General features: G+C 39.4%; 2 protein-coding genes across 5 annotated transcripts in view; both read right to left on the reverse strand.

The window, feature by feature from the left end:
• Positions 1 to 1,089, reverse strand: part of LOC108279781 (coiled-coil domain-containing protein 136) — a 53,211-nt gene extending 52,122 nt beyond the window's left edge. The window contains exons 1-2 of one of the 3 annotated variants that reach the window (XR_001815590.3): positions 949 to 1,087; positions 442 to 692 (exon numbers count right to left, since the gene is read on the reverse strand). Coding sequence is in view for 2 of the 3 variants with exons in the window: in XM_017494257.3 (XP_017349746.1) it covers positions 442 to 496 (55 nt within the window). In the remaining variant the exon portion in view is untranslated. Of the gene's footprint in view, positions 1 to 441; positions 693 to 948 lie in introns of all 3 variants that reach the window. The other 2 variants (XM_017494257.3, XM_017494254.3) reach the window with 2 other exon arrangements.
• Positions 1,090 to 4,524: 3,435 nt separating this feature from the next.
• On the reverse strand, positions 4,525 to 10,465 carry naf1 (nuclear assembly factor 1 homolog (S. cerevisiae)). 2 transcript variants are annotated; one of them, XM_017494260.3, is made up of 9 exons: positions 10,314 to 10,465; positions 9,128 to 9,627; positions 8,085 to 8,244; positions 7,296 to 7,389; positions 7,053 to 7,135; positions 6,781 to 6,941; positions 6,427 to 6,478; positions 5,710 to 5,809; positions 4,525 to 5,570 (listed from the first exon to the last, which is right to left on the reverse strand). In XM_017494260.3, the coding sequence occupies exons 1-9, from the start codon at positions 10,350 to 10,352 to the stop codon at positions 5,257 to 5,259; spliced, it is 1,503 nt and encodes a 500-aa protein (XP_017349749.1). In that variant the 5' UTR covers positions 10,353 to 10,465; the 3' UTR covers positions 4,525 to 5,256. The 2 variants fall into 2 exon arrangements, with proteins under 2 accessions (XP_017349749.1, XP_017349748.1); XM_017494259.3 differs by having other exon boundaries at positions 4,525 to 5,573.
• Positions 10,466 to 14,390: the final 3,925 nt, after the last annotated feature.

Below are 14,390 nucleotides of genomic sequence, written 5' to 3' on the forward strand. Positions count from 1 at the left end.
ACTCAGCATGTCCTGCCATCTGCTTTGAGTCATAAGCAAGAAACGTGTCACTACAGACCGACTGGCCGTATGGCTCTCTCCTGCTGACTCTCTTTCTTTTTTTTTATCTGTCTCTCGAGTGGTCATCTCTTACAATGTCTTCCTCTTCTTTACTAGCTTAACTGCTTAACAATGGCAAGCATTCTTTTTTTTTTCTTTTTGGATCGCATCACGTCACCAATGCCACGATTTATCAGCACAGCACAGAAAACTTTAACACAGATTCACTCTGAATTCACGCCATGATTCTCATGCTCACCAATAACACACGAGCAAAAAAAAAGAAAGAAAGAAAGAAACAGAGACACAACAACACAAGCATTATTATTATGCATCGTCTCCCTGCTCAAGACAAAACAATACGCACCTGTAAAAACACAATGTAAATTCACACACACGCACCTGCAACGTCCATGACCTCCTCGATGACAGGAGGTAGACGCAGTCCGCAGTCCATGGTTGTCGTAGCAACGTGAAGTGGGGGATGGCAGGGGATCAGAGACGTCTACACACGTGAAGGATCCTATGCAGCAGGAGCAGCGACACAGGACTGTGAATAACACACACACACACACACACACACACACACACACACAATGCCTCGGAGGGAACCTTAGGCTCCACACACACTGTGCCTCAATGGTCGCTTCATCCTGAGAGTAAGACACATACACACAGAAACAACACACACAGAGTTAGATCATATATCTCCATGTCCGAGATGGAATTTAAATCAAATCAAAAAAACATTTCTCATTTATTTCATTCTACTCTAAGCCTTTCTGTGTGTCCACCTTCCTCTCTTCATCCTGTCCCTCCAAGCCAAAACAGTGTACTGCATCATCGACTGCTTGGCAGCGACACACACATACACACACACACAAACACAAATAGCTTTCTCATACTCACCTTTAATGAGATCTGCCGCTCAGGAGGCTGACGGATAATACTCCTGCAGCTCAGTGCTCATTACCTCTCTCTGTCGCTTCCCCAGTCTCCTCCTCTCTCTCTCTCTCTCTCTCTCTCTGTCGCTCCGTCCCTTCAGCTCTTTTGCTCCCCCTTTCTCTCCCTGCTCAACTCTTCTTCTCTTCTCTTCACTTAAGTATTTTTGCTGGATGCTTTCTCTTTCTGCTTCTCTTCTTCATTCAAACATCTGTCTCTCCTCCTGTTTCCTCTTTCTGCATAGTTATGTGAGTGCAGGGCAGGCGTGTCTTCAGGTCACTGAGATCAGCATAAAAAATCAACTCAACATCTTATTGGAATAGGAGCTCACATACTCCAGAATTATTGGCACCCTTAAAAATAGAAACAAGCGAAAACGAACAAATAACTAACGCATGCAGTGAGTGATATTTTGTGCTTCAACAGATTGAGGAGACACTTTATAGTTTTATCCATCCACCATCCATCTTCTATACTGCATATCCTTCCTTCAGGGTCACGGGGAAACCTGGAGCCTATCCCAGGGAACATCGGGCACAAGGCGGGGTACACCCTGGACAGGGTGCCAATACTTTATAGTTTTATTTCAAGATAATATTTTCATTCAAGTATAAATTAAGTGCACTGTTTCGTTTTTTAGAAGAAAAAAAAACCCCACTGATTTCAAATACAGTCCCCTCCAAAACTACTGGAACAGCAAGGCTAATTCACTTGTTTGCGCTGCAGACTGAAGACATTTATATGTAGATGTGTTAAACGACATAGCACATTTTGTATCAGAACACCCAATTTTTAGGCGAGCTGACTGAGAGGTGTTTCTTGGTACCCAGGTGTGTCCTGTTAGATTGTTCATTTAAACAATAAATAGCTCTGAACTTCTACTCTTAGACTGCATTCATTGTTAAAAAGGATAACCAAGATGAAGATCAGAGAGCTGTCTATGGGAGGAAACCACCTCTACCAAAGTGGTGGAAAGGCCAAAGTGCGGAGAAAGAAAGGATCTGCTCATGATTCGAAACATACAAGCTCACCTGTGAAACATGGTGGAGGTAGTGTCATGGCCAGGGCTTGCATGGCTGCTTCTGGGACAGGCTCACTAATGTTTATTGATGATGGAACTCATGATGGTAGCAGCAGAATGAATTCAGAAGTTTACATGAACATTTTGTCTGCCAATTTACAAAGAAATGCATCCAAATAAAGCTTCATCATACAGTAAGACAATGAGATTGGCCAAGATGATCATCAGACCTTAACCCAATTGAGCATGCATTTCACTCAATTCCCCCCGAAACAAACATCAACTGAAAGAGGCGGCAGTAAAAGCCTGGAAAAGCATCACAAAAGAAGAAAGCAAGGGATATGCAATACCAGGAAATAAATTCTCGTCTCATATCCACCTTTTGATCTCAAACCCAAATGCCTTTGGTGTACAAATTGGTCTTGCCGTTCCAATAGCTTCAGAGGGGATTGTATATTGGCAATTAATATTCAGTTAATCCACCCCTAGGGAGATTAGTGTAATGAGCATGTTGCTGTAAGGTCACACAAGGTTGGTGATGATTATAGAGGGAGCTTGGTCCACCTCTCCATGCACAACATATCAGGCTCTTCAATTCAGACCACAGGTTTCCAGTGACGATGGTTGCAAAATACATTTACACATTACAATTCGGAGTGGTCTTGTTCAACGTCCTTCCCGAAGACTTTCCTGTGTCAGAAAGCCGAAAGGAACCTCTCCAGTATCAGCATAAATGTTAAATAAACCTTTCCTTACAGAAAGGTTCACCATATGTAGCAATGATTTATGCGGAGCGTCCAGTATACAAGTCCCTGTGTACGCCGTTGCTATAGAAATGATATCACAACAAAACAAAAACATCATTTAAAATGACTTCTACAAACATACACACATTTCATCACTGTGTTTAAGAGGAAGCTCAAGTAAAGAGTCAATATGATGTCAGGAGATAAACAGCCCAAAGCTCCTTCCTGTTTCAAACGGCTCTCGTCGCAAACAAGGCCAACGCTTTCCATTCAAACGGCCCAGATTCCACGGGAAGGAGTAAATCTGCTGCCAATACCCAGCTGCACAGGGTCCTTGTGACCCTGATGTACACAGCTGGAACAACAAGGACCAACACTAGAAAAAAAATTACATCAGAGCTGTAAGTATTCGCTGATACCAGATCCATTATTCAGACGACCTCTTGGTACATGATCCGATAATATGGTCCGATTCCAGCATCATGGTACATGATCCCATATTAAATGTCATGGCACTCTGCATGACTTATCTTTGTATGAAACACTATGCAGAAGTGCTGTAGCAGGTTGAGGCATGGATTAGCAGGTGTGTGCAGTGGGAAGGTGGAGTTTGGACTCTTTGTTTCTCAGTGAGCAGAGCAAAGCAGAAAGTGATGAGCGAGCTGGAAAGCTGCCAGTTTCTGTTCAAATGTTTCTGCAGTACTTACTGACTGTCATGACATCAGCATGAGCCCAAATAAAAAAAAAACTTATGTGCAATCAGGATGCTGTTTCTGACAACACTGTTACAATTAAATACTGCAAAAGCATTTTTTTTTTTTTAATAATTGAGTCTTGTAGCTTACAGCACTTACACAAGAAATATGTATTCTACAAAAGCATGAAGGCAAGATCAATTGAAGTGTTTGAACTAGAGCCAGTTATATAGTTTTGTAATATTTATTGTAGTAAATGGTGTAGTTTTGCATTTGTATTTGCATTAGCGATTGTCTTTAGACTTCTTTGTGAAACCCGAACAGATCGTGATCAATTCTTGTCAACGGTAATCAGAGATACACTACATATTAGTGTAGAGATTGAGGGATTTCTCCAAGACAGTTTGATGGCTGTTTAGAGATATTAGAACACGTCTTATACAATTTTAAATATTGCACAGATTCTACTGGACGCCCAGCAGGCTGTTTAGAGCAGGTTTGATGGACTGTCCAGATTGCTGGCGATGCCAGAGGGAGGAAGGCAGCCTGTTTCAGAAGATGTTCAGAAGTTTAAGTCATATTAGGAAAGCTAGATGCAGAGCTGCATCATGCTGGGCATATGTATCACTGTGAGAGGCTGGAACTCTCATGGAAAGCCATCAACGTATGTGTGGCTGTCAGATTGGAGCTTGCACGGAAGGATAGATATCTACTACTCTACATGGAGGAAGTTTCTCGAATTTTTGCACTTTGCAAGTTATTATGCGGCGAGGCAAGGATATGAGTGCACTAAAGGGCACAGTAACAATGACAATGTCTCTTGCAGGACCTGATATAAATATACCCCTTTTTCCTTCATGTGTATATTATTATTCATTCGCTTATTTTTGTTTTGTGTCTCTTTATGGTTTTTGTTAACATGATTGAGGATATGTATATTTTACATCCTTGCTTGTTTGTAAGAATAACAAAACCCAATAAAGTATAAATCATACAATAGAGTGTTTGATGGTATGTTGATGGTAAAAAAAAAAAAATAATAATAATAATAATAATAATAATAATAATAATAATAATCTACTTGTAATGAGGCCTTATTATTTTATTTTTAAAAAATAAGTTGCAAATTTTCCAATGCAGAGATTGTCTGATGTACTGTTACTTTTCATCAAGTGTGCATCTTTTTTTCATTAATAGTTTGGGGGTTTTTTTCGCCTTTAATTAACTTTTAGAGTAAAGATTTAAAAGATACATCAATGGTCCTTGTAAGGTCCTATTATGCCTCTTCAATAATTTTTAAAAGGTACACTATATTGATATTTCCAAGTCAAAGATATATACTAAAAGGTACAAAAGAAGTAATCCGTTTAGTGCTCTGAAAGTCTGTATCCAGATTTAACCCCAATGTGGGCGTGTCCTAACCCTATTTCTCATCCTTTTTTTTTTTTGGCTTCATCCGGTGGGTCCCCAGTCCCGATACACACCTCTAGTCTGAACCAGAGGTCTTGTGAGGGGAAAAAGAACAGCATGCCTCCTGTTCTGTATCCATTTATAACAAAGTCATCTGTTCATTCCCAATAATATAGTCGCATTCGATTACATTCATAGCAACAAGGAAAAGACAACTGGTAAACTGTAACCGTTGTTTCTGCACTGAAAAAAACTAAACAAAAACATCACAAATGTTCCATTAATTTCTTCTATACACATCCACATCCACCATGGACACTTTAATAACGTTCCAGTAAAAATCTCTTCATTTCCGCATCAGCTCTCAGTCACTCCAGCTCTGAGGTAGTACAGTTCTGTTCGGTTAGTTTGATGGAGGTGGTGGTGGAGGAGGGTAGAACATGGGTCCTGGGTAAGGGTATGGGTGCCAGGGGTCTATGCCCATGTGAGGGGGTGGGGCTTGGGGGTAGGGAGGGTACCCATGACCTCGGAAGTGGGGCCTGTACGGGTCAGGAGGTCGGTGCATGAAGTCTTGTTGAAAGTGAGGATTGGCGTGATAGTTAGCGTGGAAGCCACCATGAGGCTCGTGATGCGTGGGCCGGCCGCGCGACGGGTTCCTGTTCTGCCGGGGTTTTCTCCTTGGGGGAGGTGGAGGTCTAGTGGCCGAGGACTCACTGTCTGCTGAGAGAATATTGCGTGAGAGAATTTTCTTGACAGCAAATATTATTACGAAGAAACTGTTCTATTCGGTCAACTAATAATTAAAAGGTACAGGGCAGGGTTTATAAGAGGTGTGAGGTAACGAGCAGTGGCTCACCCGAGTCAGACTCTTCTTGTCTCTGCTGCTGTGGTCTCCTCTGTGCCTTCAGTTTCTGCTTGGCCATCTTCTCCTGCTCATCATCACTGAAATCCAGGGCCTGCATAAACGTATTCATTAATGATGGCAATCCACGCCAAGCAGACTGCATAACGTGTGTTGTGTAAATATCGCTACACAATTAGCCTAAGTAACCTCATAAAACATCTCGGCTCGTTTAAACAGTGATGAGTTTCATAGCATGATCTCTGGGTCTCAATTCTGAAGGTCTCTAGTTTCGCCCTCACTCTCTCTCTCCTTTCTTCTTCTTCCTCCTATTATTATCTAGCAGACTAGTCGCCTTTAGTTCTTAAATCACTTGAACCTACGTAATAGATGTTTTGATTTTATCTGTGATCTGTTCCAATTTAAATGTATCATTCTTTATCAATATTTCTGTGTGTATATATACTACGCTTTCTGCATCATTAAACTAAGAAGGTTTCACTGAACGATGGTGTCGGTGTGACTTCTTCCTAGTACCACATGAGAGGAAACCAGCCAGAGCAGGGTTCAGATTCTGGTCATGTGACTGGTATTGGACAAAGAACTTAAACAGTATGTCTAATAGAGAGCGGTCGATATGCGAGCACACAGCGGTATAAGCGAGCAATAAAATCCCTGTGCCGTAGCTAAACACTTAGTAGTAACTACCGAATGTACAAAAACATCATTTACCTCTAGCGGTGGCTCCTGGTCGTTTTTCCATGAAGCATCGGATCCTTTAGTTCTGCAGTCATTAAAAAAAATCAGAACATCAAACAAATGGAAAAATTGACAAGGAAGAAGAAAAACTCTTTAAGACTAGAAATTTGTAAACATTTACATTCATGGCATTTTGGCAGACGGGCTTATCCAGACTGACTTACACAACTGAGCAATAAAGGGTTAAGGGTCTTTCCCAAGGGCCCAACAGTGGTTGCTTGGCAGTGCCGGGGCTTGAACTCCTGACCTTCTGATCAGTAACCCAGAGCCTTTAACCACTGACACACCACTGCCCAGGCACCGTGATCTATAAAACGAGTTACTCACTGCTTGATCTGCTCTACGAAGATGTACTCAGTGAAGTCTTTGATTTTGGGGGCAAAGTAAACTGGCTCCTTTATTTTGAGGTCCCTCTGTTCTATGTCCTCCTGAGAGTTGAATCTCAGGATGTAGTACGGCTGGCACACAGGACCAAAGACTTCAAACACCTAAGAGAAGAAAACAAAACAGATCAAACAGTCGGACAAAGGAAAGGGTCATATCATTCAGGAAAAAAATAAATCCTAAAAGCATATGAAATCCCCGAGTAGAGAACGTACCCTGCCGATAGACATCCTGTCCTTGTTGAATAAGACGCTGTCGTCATTCAGGGTCGGAGTGTCCTTTTTAGACTCGATGATAACTAGAACATGAAACAAACATGAGCTATGAACCTCGTTTATAACGTTCCTTATGATCAATCATGGAGCTAGTGAGCCAGGTCACGCTGTAACCATGGCAACTGTACAATCGGTTTTAACTTGAAGATGTGATTTATGGATTCAGATCTCTTTAAAATATACCGAGTTGATCCACGATGCTTGAGATGATTCCAACCGGCTCCATGTCGGTGCCGTCAGGAAGGCTGATGGTCAGATTCTCTACTGCAGGAAGGTCCTGCACACAATTCAGTCCAAAATGACTTCCTAACAGTGATGACAGCTCTGTATTTCTACCAAGCCAAAAACAATTGTTTTCATCCAATTTGAGTATACACTACCGGTCAAATGGTTTGGGACACTTGACTGAAATGTTTCTCATGATCTTAAAAAGCTTCTGATCTGAAGGTGTATGATTAAATGTGTGAAATCGGTGTTGAAGACAAAAGTATAATTGTGCCAACATATTCATTTCTTTCATTAGAAAACTAACATTTTATTTATAAAAAAATATCTTTCTAAATGGATGACTTGGAGGGAAATATTCCGAAAAGCAGCCAGTAAGACTCCAGCATAGATGTGAACTCCTTTAACCCTGTTTAAAAAGCATCTCAGGGAAATTCCTCAAGAAATCGGTCGAGAAAATGCCAAGAATACATTTCTGGAAATTCTAGACAAAAAGGGCGTCTACTTTGAAGATGCTAAAATGCTAAATTATTTTGATTTATTTTGGATTTTTTATTACAACATAATTCCCATAGCTCCATTTGTGTTACTCCAGAGTTTTGATGACTTTATTATTCTTCTAAAATGTGTGGGGGGGGGATAAAAATAAAGAATGAGTGTGTCTAAACTTATGACCGGTATGTATATTATACCTGATCTGCTGCACATACAGAGCTGATACTAAGGACACTGCACACGCTCGCTCACCTCGATAAGCAGCTCATCTTGAGTTCTCACTGGTGCTGCTTTTTTCCCAGGAGCAACACCGTCTTCCTCTTCATCCTGCTCAAGTTGATTCGTCACCATGACAATGGGGTCGGATGAGGAAGATGATGATGAAGATGTTGATGAAGAGGAGTCCGACTCACTGAAAAAAAGAAGAAAGCATGTTATTTTAGGCAAATATGTTAATACTGGTTATAGAATATATGAAAAATCCGTACTAAAAATAGAAATGTATAAAAGTATCATGGGCCATCTATCATACATCATCAAATATCATATCACAACACTGATAGAATAACATTGTGGTCTTAGAATGGTGGCTGATACATAAATAACAATGCCTAGAGTTGAGTGCAAAAGTTTTCACCCCCCAGCTTAAAGAGTTAAAAAGCCAAAGACATGACATGTACGTTATTTTATTTATTTTTTTAATGTATATTCTCTATATAATATTTATACCATATTCAAAAAGGGAGGTCTTGCTAAACATCTTGCTATGTCTGCTTAGTTTGTTCCTAAAGGTATGTACATTTTGCACTCTATTAGCAACTCTTCTGATTTACTAACAAGTGGGAAACAAATCAGAAGATTTATTTAATGTTCTCCATGTTGTGTTATAGATACAAGCACCTCAACCATCTTAAACAAAATCAATCATGAACACCCCACCTAAGTGACTGATCTCTCCTTATAACACCTCTTATCTCATTATTCTGTGCTGTTTGGTCATAATGTTCCACTGGTTTAATATGCTAATATCATGCACTACTTTAAAAACTTGTTGCTTACTTATTTATTATTAGGTTGTAGTTTTTTTGTCTATTAAATTGTTTTAACTTACTGCATGTATATTTGTATATTATTTATTTTCTGTTTAATACGCTGCTGGTCCTGAGTACATATTTCGTTCTCATGCGTCAACATGTACAGAATGACAATAAATAAATAAATACCCCTTATGCTTATTAACATACACCAAAGCCATGAGCAACAGTTTAAGAAAACAGTGTGGTGTGTTATTTCACCTCTCTGAGAGCTCGTCTGCGCTCTCATCTAGGTACAGCGTGCTCAGCAGAGCCAGTGATCCTCCTCCTCCAAGGAGAGGGCTCACTGTGTCTTTCTCTACAGTCCTCTTCTCAGCGTCAGAGTGTTGATCTCCGTTCGGTTCACACACGCTCGTCTCCATCTCCTTGTTCGGCTTCGGGGTGATCTCGGCTGTTCCCGATGCAGGCACGACTTCATGGCCCGTACAATCTTCCTCTACAGTCCCAACAGAAGTTTCAGGGTGCTGATCTCTGTCCTGTTCAGACATGCACGTCTCCATCGCCTCATTCGGGTTTGGAGTGATCTCTGCTGTACGTATCTCAGAAACAACCTCATGGCCCAGAGAGTCTTTCTCCACGGTCCCAGACACAGACGTTTCCATTTGCGTAATCAGGCCTGTTACACCTGGATCAGGTACGACTTCATGGTCCTGCAGTTCACCTGCTTTCTCACCTTCAGGTGCTTTTTCATCCACTTCACACTTGAATAAAAAAAATTAAACAAAATGGAACGGTGACCCTGAATGCCTGTTGGAACTGTTTTCACAATTATTAATTAATTATTAACGTATTATAATTTTTTAATAGAATATTTAAAATGTGTTTAACTATTACTAATTTGATGTTTTTATACTTTGTACAGCACTTTGCAAAGTTGCTATATAAATAAAAAAATACACAGGAAAAAAAAGAATTCCTTCTCTTCGTAAAATCGACACGTCCCGCCTCCTGTAATATGATTGGCTAGACCTAAGCCGGCGCCTCTGAATAACTACGTCTCATTGGTGTTCTGTTTGTAAGATGAATTTTTAGCCAATCGTAATCGAGGAGGTGGGATTTGTGCGAATATATACAGGAAATGGAGTGAAAAGACCGCTTCGTTTAACATTTGTTGAATACAACTTTATCCCCCCCCCACGCACGTGCGTGGCCACAGTAACATGATGGCTGTTACATTTATCCCTCCCCAGTTACACATTTAACACGTTTGTGTCAATACATATTACATGTTAAACTTGTTTTTCCGTTTGATATTGTTATTAATTATTTATAGAGGAAGATGAAACGCTACCTGACTTCTCCACTAAATAACGCGTTTCAATTTCACGAGCTCGTTGTAAGCCAAAATACAAATAACACAACTGACATGACATTCCGCACACTGTACCTCACAGGATATGAAGCCTTCAGTGTTTTTAGTCTTCATATTTTTTTTCTTGTAGATATTCTATATTCTTGCTGCCTCAAATCAACGCTGAGACATCGATGATAGCCACGCGCGCTACGTACACGCCTTCTACAACGCCACTTCCTGATTGTGCACCGACGCGTCGTTTATTTCAAAATAAAAGTCGGATATATTTCGAACAAAAATAAAATATATTTTATTTACTGTATGCGTAAAAAAAAAAGAACAACGTTACAGTCCTTCTTTTCCTCTTTCCTTTCCTTCCATACTTCCTTCTTTTAATCTTTCATGCCATCCATCCTTCCTTTCTTCCTTTCCTCTTTTCTATCTTTCTGTACTTCCTTCCTTCCTTTCATTGACCCTTCCTTCCTATCTTCTTTTTGTCCTTCCATTGACCCTTCCTTCCAATCTACCTTCCTTCCATCTTTCTGTCCTTCCTCTGACCCTTCTTGCCATCCTTTCTTCCTTCATTTGTTCATTCTTTCTGTCCATCCATTGACCATTCTTTCCTTCCTTCCTTCCTTCTTTCTTTCTTTCTGTCTTTCTGTCCATCCATTGACCCTTCTTTCTTTTCTTCATTCCTTCATTTATTCTTTCTGTCCATCCATTGACCCTTCCTTCCTTCCTTCCTTCTTTTTGTCCTTCCACTGACCATTCTTTCCTTCCTTCCTTCCTTCTTTCTTGCTTTCTGTCTATCCATTGACCCTTCCTTCCTTCCTTCTTTCTCTCCTTCCACTGACCCTTCTTTCTTTCCTTCCTTCCTTCCTTCCTTCTTTCCTTCATTCATTCATTCCTTCTTTCGTTCTGTCCATCCATTGACCCTTCTTTTTTTCTTCCTTTCTTCCTTCCTTCCGTTCTTCCCTCCTACTGTCCTTCTATCCTTAAGTATTTAATTCATTACTTTCTCCATAGCGAGCAGGCTCATGTAGTGTATGAGTGTTGAATCTGCCTCTTTTATTATGAGTTATGGGTTGTTATTAGATCATAATGAACCGCTAAACAGGTTTGAAGCACACATTTACAAGTGCATAAAGGCCATACATGTGACTGCAAAATTTGTTTACCCCTACTCTCGAAAGATGACACCAACAATACATTTCAGAGTTGAATTGTGCAGCTATTCTTTTATTAACACAAAGTAAGTGGCTATAATATAACAGGGGGGAAGTTTTATATATATATATATATATATATATATATATATATATATATATATATATATATATATATATATATATATATATATATATATATATATATATATATATATATATATATATATACACACACACACACACATATATATAAGTTATATATATATATATATATATATATATATATATATATATATATATATATATATATATATAAACTTATGAGTGTTGTATATATTTAATCATGTCACTTTTAAAAGTTTAGTCTGTGGAAACAATTCCCGTCACAGACCTGACCTCCAGAGGGATCAGTCGTCATTTCCGGTTCTTCGGGGCTGCAGTCCAGCACTGTTTAGTGATTTCCCATCAGTTAGTCACCAGATTTAGATAAGACAAAAAAGCTGGTAGGTAAATCTGCACTTCAGCAGGGGAACACATGTGTAACAGTAACATTCAGCCACAAGAGGGCGACACTACGCACACCACCAACAACAACATTTTAACCCAATCCATTAACATTCATTCATTCATTCATTCATTCATTCATTTAATCATTTGTATAAGAATATTTATTCCATAAACCAATAGTAAAACACTAACATGTTGAATTGTTGAATGTTGAATCATAGTCAAGCTCATAGCCAAGCAGCTCATTCACAGGGATTTGTATGCTGGACACTTTGCATAATCCAAGCTTAATAATACACAGATACATTTTTTATATAGATCACGGGCTCAACCACAGAAAACATACAATATGACAAGTGTTGCTTTATAGATTTCTCAGAAATGAACCAACTCTGACAGCTGACATGGATAACACTGCATGTCATATGTTATAAAAAATACTTTTTGAGTAGAGATGGACCACTGATTAAAATATGACTGGGACATGTAACACTCAGCGTGGTGGCTGTAGTACTCATGGAAAAACGGCCTTGTCGGTTAAGACCAGAAAAACCCCTGATCTATCAGATTCCTACACTGGCACATGTGCAGATACAGGACATTTTGCTGTGTTCATTATAGAGAAGCCTGCATGAGCAGTAGTTGAAGCAAATGCATTTTTTGTGTGTGTTTTTGGAGACAAAGGTAGCCAGCTACGCTCTTTTATCAGATTTTAGCAGCCATTTCAAATCAGTGTTTCAAAAGTCATCTTGTTAATTTGTTTCTGGTTTATGTGTCTCTCCCCATTCAAGCAGGTATTAGTATTTCTACTATTTCTGAAAATAAATGCAGCCAAGATGGCTTCCAAGTGGACAGACTTTACTAGAAGGCCTTTTTACGCCTTAGTACACGGTCGTATTAGCATTGTTAGACAATTACTTGAAACAATTAGTCCTTTAACTTATTAATATGCTAAATACCGAGTGCGGGCAAAGTGAATCGGCACATCGTACTGTACCTCATACGATAACCTGATGTTTGCCTTTGACATCAACTATGATATGGCTTAATATGAGCAGCTTTTGGAGTTTAAAGCCTCTCTCTTATTTCATCATCAATGACAAGAAATTGATTAAACCTTACTAAAGGAAAATGTGAAAATTGAAATAAAAAATGGAAGAGTTAACATGTAAATGTAAAGTTACTACTTATATCTTGCCATCTGCTTTATATGAGCCATTCATATTCATGGATGCCGTGATTTTTTGTTATTGACAGAAATTCGGGGCTCGCTATACACTTCCTGAGTTGTATTGACAACTTTGTGGTGATGTTCAAGTATGCACACTTCATAATTACGACATTTGCAATAGGACTTGAAGGCACAGGACTCAGGTGGCTGTGGCATCGTCAGGATTCTCGCTTTTCGGTTGCACCACTCAGGAGCCACAGCTTAAATTCTAACTTAAACTGTGAGTACTGCTTAGCTCACACTGTTAAACAGGAATGTCAGGCCTCAATGGAAAATATGGAGATACGTTATCTTAATGTGCAGATTGACATCAGTGGAGTCTGGAGTAAAGTAACATACACTTATCTGCCCTTCTTTGCCCTGCTTATTTGGCTCACTTTACAGCCATTATACCTGATTTAGCAGTAAACAGTTGTATTGTATTGTTTAAAACCTTAATGCATAAAAATCAATTTAGCATGATTTCATTTGTATATTGTTCGCAAGCGTTTTGTTTGATGTATTCATTTAATGCAACTCTCGGTATTGTAGTCTTACACTAAAGCCAATAGAGGTTTGCAGACAGTGCAAACAAAAGCTATTGTTTTGTGTTTAAAATTATATAGATACTATATTCCAAATCTATAACGTCGCAAATACAAATGATTGTTTTCCAATAATTTCCACACCCCCAGAGTGTTTTATTTCTCTTATACCACAGCAATTTACGAATGCTAAGATTTTTTTTTTTGTGTTTATTTATTTATTAGAAACAATTAGGAAATCAAAGGATAAGAAAAAAAATACATTCAAAATATTCTGAACGTAGTATTTATCTACAAATCAAACACCATTCTGCAGCAAAATATTAACAAATACTTGGGGGAAAAAGGAAATATATAACTATCCAAACTAATACACACACAGGCCACTCCACCAGGAATACCTGTACACCCAATTAGTACATCCACATGACTGCGATCTCAGCACAGCTGTCAGAGGTAGACTCTCCTGGGAACCCTATGCACAACAGGCTCTAAAGTACACCCAGAGTGGCGTGGAAAACAAAAAACATCCAGCAAGCAGCAGCTCTGTGGGCAGATCGAATACAGCAAACCCTGAGGCAGACCTCACAACAGCTCCACTCCTGTCAGTCGTAAACAAGAATCAGAGGCCACTGTGGGCACAAGTTCAGTAGAGTCCAAGACTGGAACAAAAAAACTTTGTCTGCTCAAATGGATTAATATTTCTGCTGCGATGTGTAGTTGGTCGGGTCAGAACATG

Source organism: Ictalurus punctatus, chromosome 19 (assembly GCF_001660625.3).
Source record: "Ictalurus punctatus breed USDA103 chromosome 19, Coco_2.0, whole genome shotgun sequence".
In the NCBI taxonomy this organism is placed as follows: Eukaryota; Metazoa; Chordata; class Actinopteri; order Siluriformes; family Ictaluridae; genus Ictalurus; species Ictalurus punctatus.

What these genes read in the sequence shown, in the direction of transcription:
- naf1 (XM_017494259.3), bottom strand. Translation starts at nt 10,352, where the DNA reads ATGAAGACTAAAAACACTGAAGGCTTCATATCCTGTGAG. An exon ending in AAGATGAGCTGCTTATCGAG is followed by an intron (nt 7,390 to 8,084) that starts GTGAGCGAGCGT and finishes AATTGTGTGCAG; the next exon opens with GACCTTCCTGCAGTAGAGAA. An exon ending in ACCAGGAGCCACCGCTAGAG is followed by an intron (nt 5,810 to 6,426) that starts GTAAATGATGTT and finishes ACGTTTATGCAG; the next exon opens with GCCCTGGATTTCAGTGATGA.